At 34.4% G+C, this 9,215-nt stretch overlaps 1 protein-coding gene across 1 annotated transcript in view; it reads right to left on the bottom strand.

Moving 5' to 3' along the window:
* LOC107089007 (voltage-dependent calcium channel gamma-7 subunit-like) overlaps positions 1 to 9,215 on the bottom strand; it is a 41,395-nt gene that overhangs the window by 11,369 nt on the left and 20,811 nt on the right. Inside the window, exons 2-4 of the mRNA XM_015381510.1 lie at positions 5,397 to 5,592; positions 3,137 to 3,223; positions 670 to 810 (exon numbers count right to left, since the gene is read on the bottom strand). Of these exons, the coding sequence (XP_015236996.1) occupies positions 670 to 810; positions 3,137 to 3,223; positions 5,397 to 5,592 (424 nt within the window). The remainder of the gene's footprint in view (positions 1 to 669; positions 811 to 3,136; positions 3,224 to 5,396; positions 5,593 to 9,215) is intronic.

Genomic DNA, 9,215 nt, shown 5'->3' with positions numbered 1-9,215 from the left:
ATATATATATATATATATATATATATATATATATATATATATATATATAGTTATTCCTGAAAAGCAGAGTTTATGCTACATTATAGTTACCTGCAATACCAAACTCAGATGTGGAAAAAAACCTCCACATTTACTCTGTTTCAGTTACAGTAGAATTTAATTTTATTGTAATAATAAAAACCAGCATGGCATGCCATAACCATTCGTCCATTCAGCATTGTTTGAAACACTTAAGCAATGGACAGAAGTAATACAACTCTTGCTTATCAGATCTAGAAACTCAAATGTTTTGCAATATTACTTCATTTATTGGTTTTAACATGAGTCAGGCATATTGGATTTTAAGGTGTTCTACAATGTAGGACATTTGTCTTTTCAAGCTACTATTCAAATTAAATGAATGGTTTAGGTGTTCAATGAAAAAACTAAATCAAATAGGACAACACTTTGTTTCCAAGCCAAATTACAACCAGTCCCAAATTTGATTATAGTTATAAACCCCATTCTCAAGTGGTGAAACAAATTCTATTTCAACAATATGATTTTAGACTTCTGTCGTCCGAATTATCTATACCATCTTGGTTACATCTACATATACAGGTTACTGTTTTGATAGCTTTGAATGTCAAAATATCAACTACACTGAGTATTTATGGTGTTTTACTTTACCTGATAGTATAAAGAAGATCCCGGAAACGAAGGCCAGAATGGTTCGCTGTGGCCGGATGTGCCCAATGTTGCTGATGACAAAGGCGGTGAAGACGAAGAGCAATGAGACCATGGGGAACGGAGTAGCAGTTCGGACCATTTCTTAAAGAAAGAAAAGCAAAGAGAAAAAGAACAAGCCAATTAATCTATGTAGAGAATGTGGATCAATGAAGCCTGAACTTCAGCTACACTCTTAGATCAAGTTTTTTTTTTTTTTTTTTTTTGGCCAGGATACTTTTTAAATTTACATCACATTTATTGACAAATGGCATATGTAGAGCGCAGTATTGAGAGAAGAAAAAGAAGAAAATGCATGTTTTGGATTTCTAATGTATGCCATCAGATATTATTCTGCCCCGGTAAATGTCAGCTGTCACTTTCTATTATTTTTGTGAGTCTCGCACAGAAAATATCTTAATTATTGTGCAAAATAGTGGTAATGGGGAAGGGGGGCTGTTTATTTTAATTGTTCAATTCATCAATGTAAACACAATCTGAAGCAGCTTATTCAAGGCTATGTTCATTATTTTTTCAGTATCTTCCACAGATCTAGCACACTGTTATGACTTGAGCTTTCACCTTAGGGTATTTATCTACCATTTAAAAGAGAGCACATCTTCCCTGTGGGTACATCCAACAAGGCGAGCCACATATCTAAGAGAAAGAACAAACTACATCAAGTGGAACATGTTTCAGGCCCGTTCTTGGTGTCAATTTTTAAATTATTGAAACAGCTTAGAGATAAAATAACTCCACTGGGAGCTTTTCTTAAACACACAGAATTGAGTTATCTCCCCACCAGAAGCTATTTCACACACAATGGTTACTTCAAAAACACATGCAATTATTCTAAAGGCTCTTCTGTTTTCCAGCATTTGAAATACTATTTTATTTTGTATGATATTCAAGCAATACAGTATGTCTAGCTCCTGCTAAATCTTTAGACTTTAAATTGCTTGTATCTTTAAGTTTCACATGTTACCAAGAAGATAATTTAGAGTAATCCCTAAACTTAATTAGCTCTGTTTGAGAGTGTCATTAAAGAAGTAAATTAAAATAAACTATGGATATAAGGTAAAAAAAATTAAAAAATAATCTGTTCTACGATTTCTGTTGTACGACAGAGTATCAGTGCCAGGCTAGAGTTTTTTTTTTACTTTGAGAATAAATTTGTTATATTACCAGAATAAAGTAGTAATATTACGAGAATGAAGTAGTTATTATACCACAACTCGTTTCAGAAAGAAAGCTTTGAGCTCCGACCAGCATAAGTTGTCCGACCAGCACACCAAACAGCAACCTGAGTCCATTTTGACATGCTACCTTATTTGTTGCTAGTGTGCTAAAATATTTCAGTATTTGTCAAACCAAAGCCAAAGTATAACTTCACATGATGCTTGACATTCCTTATTTAGTGAAGAAAGGACATCTTGTAGGAGTTGTCATAAAATACAACTTTTTTTCTTGTGATTTTAGGACTTGATTCTCTTAATATTACGAATTTATTCTCGTGATTTTATGACTATTATCACAATTATACAACTTTATTCTCATAATGTTACGACTTTATTCTCGTAATTTTACGACTTTATTTTCTCGTAATGTTACAACTTTATTTTCTCGTAATGTTACGGCTCTAGTAATTTTATGACTTTATTCTCATAATGCAATGATTTTAATCTCGAAACAGAAAACAAAAAATCTCTAGCATGGACCTAATATACCGTTGTACTGTTGAACCCAAACTATAAAGTGAATTAAAATTCCTGTCCTAATGTTCTAACCATAATTACAGTTATCTGATTTGCTTAAATTAGAAACAATGTGAAGTGGAACATAAAGCAGGAATAAACCATTGTAGATTTTGAACTCTGAGTAATAGGCTAATTAGCAAATATTTTAGGATCTCTATCCTTTAAGATGACAGGATGAAATATAACTTTGCATAAATATAGCCGCCAATGTCTGGTTGATGGAAACGTGTTGCCTACTATCCTCTATAAAATTTACCTGTAGCTCTATCCTATAGGTTATATCTATCTAAAATATTTGATCAACATAAAAAATAATAGGAAACATGTCAGAAAAGAAATAAAAATATTCTTGATGATCTTGTTAATGGCAGCATCAAGAATATTTAGTTTTTTTGATCTGGTGTTCATGAGGACCTAAATGCAGAGACATGGTGGCAGTTACAAACATGATATAATGAACAGAAAAGACCAGTTAGTTAGTTTTCACCAAAAGATGTGAAATACAGCATAAAATTGCATGTTTTTTTTCCCTTTTCATAAGGAAATTTGGAAATAAAGGGACATTTTTAAATAAATGTCTCAGAAAATTCTACAATAATAGATATTACAGCTGTCATATCATGCAGATATTAGTGTCAGATATAGATTAAAAGATCAAATGTGTTTATACTTACTTAGTATGTTGGCTGTGTTTTCTGTCGTGATCTCTATTTCTGGTTCAGTAAAATATTCTGATGCCACACATCTGCCTTTCTCAGGTCCTGAGAGAGAAGAGCAAATAAGTGTGAGACAAAAAATAAAAAATTCAAAGAGATGAGCGTAGAAACCGAGCTGGGAGCCTTATTGGGGTCTTTCTTTGGTACAAAAAGAATGCAAAAACATTAGCTTGCAGAAATCAAACCAGAAAGCACAAACTAAACAGTAACTAGAGACTGAAAAACACAGTCAAGGTCAGACGTTGAGGTGCAGGACTGAGCGACAGAGGAGCCAAAAGGAAGAGAAAGGAGCTTGAATGCAAACCACAAAGGACATGATAAAAAAAATAAAACTTACATGTGCAGAAAACAAAAGAATTAGAGACACAGACAGATGGAGGTCAGTCTAAGGAGAACACTGAACAGAGATATAGGAGGGCTGAATAAAGCCCCAAAAATTCACTTTAAACTGCCTATAAGCTGACGAAAACAAGAACACAGAAACGCGTCTTTTCACAAAGAAGCCAAATAAGTGATGCGTACATGTTAAGACAAATGTGAAATGGCTCCTCCCTCTCTCAACCACACGCCAACGCACGACTGGCCCTTCAAAATGCCATCAGCGTTTTCATCCTCTGACCTTTTGTACCAAGCATCAGAAACATGGTTTCCTCCCCAGAGCGACACCATCATGACCCAAAACACAGCGACAGCTACTGCAGAAAAAGGACAGTCATTTGTGACTGTCTGGCTATTTTGTGTGTCTACATGAAAACAATCATTTTCAGTTGCACCCACAATACCTCTTTTATAAACGAACCCAAATCTTTAATGGAAAATGGGGAAGCCCTTTTTAACAGACTCAGTTTGATACTGATCTATTAACTTAGTAATCTATTACATGTTATCAAGTTATTGATTTTAAGGCTAAATTGAAGATTTGACATCCAATTACTCTATTCTTGCTATGTTTATTTAAAAAAAATAAGAAGATTCAAACACAGCATTGCCTTCAGAGATGATACCCACATCTAGTTATCAAAATAACCAGAGGCTAGAGTCAGCCTTAAGTATTTTCTGCATGCAATCACACAACAACAACTTTGGCATATGAAATGTGCTGATTTAAATTCTAGCTCGTCTACATCAGTCCCACAATAACATGTTAAATTGTGCATAGCCTTGTTACTTGCCAAAAAAGATTGCTCCTTTGTTTTTTACTGTTTGGTGGCATCCTAATTGGGATACTGTAATACAGTTTATTTACAGGGACCAAGAAGATCGACCCATTGACGGGCATGGAGAAATGGTCTCACCGTTTCTAGACATAGTCCTTGACGTGATTTAGCTTTGAAATGTGGACCAGTTTGAATGCACCTTTTCCTCCTTTGTTTACCCTCTGTTGATTATAAGAGCCAATGTCACAAGTGAATTTCTCCATTTTGAAATCAAATACGTTATATTCAATTCTATTCTATGTAAAAAGCTGTTGCTTTATGCTTCTCTTCTTTTTTTCAAAACCAGTTTATACTGGTTAGGTATGTTCTGTTTGGGCCAAAATCTTCTTTGGGAGAAAAACTCCCGTGTCAATGAGTAAATAAACTCCTGTGAATTGGTTTCTGCTTATTGCCGGATGATCGTGGAGTTTAGGGTCTTCAATCCGTGAAGAAGGCGATAGAGACATAATGATCCCACCCAATATGATATTTTTAAGTTCTGTACAGTTTTTGAAAATAAATTAATTTGGACTTATGTGGATTTCATATACTTTGGTACGAATTGATCTTGTTTCTCCTTTGAATCTTACAAAAAGATGTGTAGTAAGAAACAAGCTGGGAATTGGATAAGCCAGTTTCTTTCTCTCAGTAATGATCCTTGCAGCAAAGAACTCTGCATGTTTTAGATCAAACTGATGGATCATTAGCAGGGCTGAGAATTTAATGACCTGTTGAGAAGGTAATTAATGTGTTTAAATTACATGCACTAGTGAACATACACCTCTAAATCATTCTGGACAGTTTACTTTGAATCCCACTTTAGATTAGTTATTTACTCTGCAGTGAACACCTATAAATAAGACAAAATAGTAAAGTGAGGAAGAATTCCAAATAAAAATGCATACAGGAAAAAAAAAGACAGTATTCTGTGGTTCCCCTTTCCTTGCAAACAGGATGATAGTTTTAGATATTATAAGTTGCATGCAGTCATTAACTGCTGTCTACTGGTAATGGTTGCAAACCTGCGACAAAACAGACTCTCCACAGGCCAGAATGAAGCGCCATTTTGACCTCCATGGTTTGGTTCTGCTGCAGAACGATTCCTTCCTCCATCAGCAGCCAGTAGTCTGTTGATACGGCCACGCCCACCAGCAGCAGCCCACTTGCTCCAAAGACAGACGAGAGAAGTGTGAGCGCTCTCGTACTGAACGAACTCATCTGTGGAGCAAAGAGAAAAGAATGGCTCATAATTGCACTGAATGTTTGGTCAGTTTCAGTAAATGTGACTCTATGGCTGCAAATAAAGCATCTAATAGGAATTAAAAAGTGGTAACATGTTTCATTTTGCAGATTTCGTACATTTGAAAGATTTTAAGATGTGAAATAGGTGAATAGAGAACTGCTTAACTGGTCGGGTGGAGCAACTGAACAGCTCATTTTCTAATGCAAACTGTTTTTTATATTTGTAGGTCTGTTCAAATTTAAATTCAGAAGAACTCCTAGTTAGAAGCAAAGCATAAAAATTCAATATTGCAGACTACATTAAGCATTCCACATGATCATTTAACCACGTTTAGTGTATTGCAGATATGTTCAGTTCAATAGTGCGTACCCTAAATAAACAGTTTGGGTTAAATTCATGCTTCTATCATCTGATGATATTATGAATCACCAGAAGAGAGGCTTTTTTTCAGGATTCCAGGCAGCATGTAGTGTAATTTGTCATTCACTAGGTGGCAGAAAAGATGCCTCTGTCATACTTTACTATGGCTGTTGACACTATGAGACATATTCTCTGCTCACGCACACTAACATTCATCCATTTACTCAAAATGGAGGTCTCTTCATCATACACTCAATCGTTTTGATGTAACAGATGTGATGGCTTCAACAATAAAAAAAAATAAAAAATGGAATATTGACCCAGAGCACAGATATGCTCTGACAGAACAAAATCTTTCTTGACATTTCGGTGTTAAATTATTTCATGAGTGCAGTATGTGGAAATAAATCAGTTATACTCTAAACTAACAGGCAGCTTGTTGTGGTTCTTTATAAAACTATGACGTCACTAAATCTGCAGGTCTAGTTACTGACAGAAAAAGGCAAACATTAAAACCAGAAACTATATTCTGCTGAGATGGTTTAAAGCTACAGGCTTAATGTGTGCATGTGAAAGTGCATAAGAAACAGCCTTTAAATCAAATGTATTCATACTCATGGTCACTAAACAATTACTATTTTACCTCTGGAAAGAAAAATAAATGCATATTATTAATATTGTGACAGGCTCTGCCTTTAGCATATTACACTATCTGAAATTTTAATGTGTAGTATACTGTTTTTAGAGTACTTAGCAGTCTAAGCTGTTTTTTTTGTTTTTATTACTTAAAAGTGATTCATAGCAGTCCTGATTTTAGTTTACGCCTCTTTAATAAGAAATTATTTATTATGAAGGTTTTATTCATGTCTTTAATGCCTCATTGGGCATTCAAAGGAGTTTAATGTCCATTTTAGGAAACCAAACTCTCAAGATTATGTACTGTATACATATTTTTATTATGACCCAACCTCTTTATTTTGCTTCCATTTGTCCGTACTACATTGTTTTTCTAAAAGTCTTTATAAAGCAATATGTTTCTGTTTTACTTTAGAGAAACTTTTTAATTCAACTCTTCCGGACAGTCTGAATTCTAATTACCATGAATGTACAATAAACATATTAACTAAGTTTATTATGGATATTTGTATGTTTTGACTTAGGAGTAAATTTCCTAAGAGTTCCTTGCCTCTCTGGCAACCGCTGATTGTCTAAAACGTTTCACACTTGTAAGTTTCATTCGCTGTAAATCGCTGCATAGAGTTAGACTGACTCTTCTGGTCTGCGCGTACTGAAAACAATTTTAACCAATCACAGCTGCTCCTCAGACCTATGTAACAAGATCCCTCATTGGTCATTTTGTTAACTAAGTGTGGCAGTCTAACCAGTGAAAGAGTTGAGCTGCTTTCCAGGGTGCTTTGAGTTCAGAAGGCTCACAGAAAAGGTAAATAGAGCAGATAAAGCCAAAACAAAAAGAAAATGCAATTTCAAAAAGGATTTCAGACAATTTACATGATTTGATAATCAAGAATCATAAACGATTCAATAGTAAATGTCTGACCTCAGACTACTGGCAAGTTTATTAAGTGGAAAATTTTGTTTGTTTTATTAGCTTCTGTCTATATGTACAAATTAATTTAAGTTATTTGGAACTGTAATCAGTCACTTTTTTGTGTGGTACAAGACTGGCTATTGTAAATATTTTCTGAAATTAATTTCTCTATCATTATGTTTACTAATTGTTAATTGTCTGAAATAAATTTTATTAATTCATCATTCATTCAAAATGCAAGTTAAAGAAGAAAATGGAAATGTAATAACTCTTTCTAAATGAGTGATTAGAAAAGGCATAATCAAATGTATGAATTTTGTTTTTTAAATCTTCCTTTAGAAAAAGGATTTGAAAACACATTTTCAAATTCTGGTATTTAATAATCAATTAATAAATATAACTTACAATCCCTCTTTAATAACCATTTTAAATTTTGCAATTACAAAATGATTTTCAATTTGGATTTCAAATTGCCTGATTTAAATGTTATATTTGAAATTGCCTCTTTTTCTTTTTCAGTAACTTTCTAAATCCTCCATATGCTTCTGCTGCTGTGATTGGCTAAAAGCTTAAAATGGGATTCAGGTGCCACGGGTGATTTGCAGTACCTAGAAAGGTGCTTTTCCCAATCAACTAAAAGAATTGAACTGAATGTCCCTCCCTTTTGAGAACACTTTCCACAGGAACCTTTCCAGATGTGTATTCTATAAATTTAAATTGAAATGACATATAACACTCTGGCTTCTGTCAAGTTTCTCAATAAGGCATTTTTTTTAAATGCAAAGTGTATTTATTTTTGGTACAGCTTGGCTTGATTGCTGCTCTGAGTGAGTTATCCTTTCAGAAAACAACATGTTTTAGTGACTGTATATTCCAGTCAACAATATTTTTTTTACAAAATCAGTTGAAAATGGTTTATTTATTAACTAATTACAATAAATCAAATCAATTGTTTCAGCCCTGATAATTCTCCTTAATATTCCAGAGTAAAATGAATGATGGTCACATGAGAGTGATAGAGCTCCATAAGAGAGGAAAATGGTGTTTTAACTAAGGTTCAGTTTGATGGTATGAGGCCCAAAGAGTAGCTTACATAAAGACTATGACCTTTAATGTGTGTGGGAAAGTCAGAAAATGTATTAAATCCAAGCCTTTACATAAGAAGTCTCTGGTGAGGGGAAGCCTTTCATTTCCCAAATGTATATTACAGTCCCTGACTTAGAGAGAGATTGGAAAGGTGAATGAATGGTAAAGGTCTGTGCTTATAGTACCTTTCCAAGCCAGGGGACTCCAAAGCACTTAACAATATATTCTGGTGCTTAGCAGTCTTATAGCCACAGCTGCCCTGGGAAACAATGACAGAAGGGAGACTGCTGGCCCCACTAGGCCCTTTGGCCGTAGACAATGTGGGTGCAGCACAGACTGGCTTAATTTGGATAGCAACCAGACATTTGCTTCACTTTCTGAAGATGTTTTCACATCTCTACAGGAATGAATGCCTCCTCCTTTCCTTATTTTATTTTTTTTTTTACAACTTTTGCCTTCCTTTTAACATCCGAAATAGTAATTTTTGTTCCACAAACCTTGAGTTTCATTGGGTTTTTTCAAGCTAAAAAGCCCAACCAACAGGTGACCATGCTGAACAACACCCTGGAGTACTTTTTTGATATCTCAAATGCATCTGGAGAT

The sequence above is a fragment of the Cyprinodon variegatus genome, unplaced genomic scaffold, assembly GCF_000732505.1.
Source record: "Cyprinodon variegatus isolate N-32 unplaced genomic scaffold, C_variegatus-1.0 Scaffold235, whole genome shotgun sequence".
NCBI classification, from domain to species: Eukaryota; Metazoa; Chordata; class Actinopteri; order Cyprinodontiformes; family Cyprinodontidae; genus Cyprinodon; species Cyprinodon variegatus.
The sequence above is the reverse complement of the archived record's forward strand: the minus strand, read 5'-3'. Positions and strand labels throughout refer to the sequence as shown.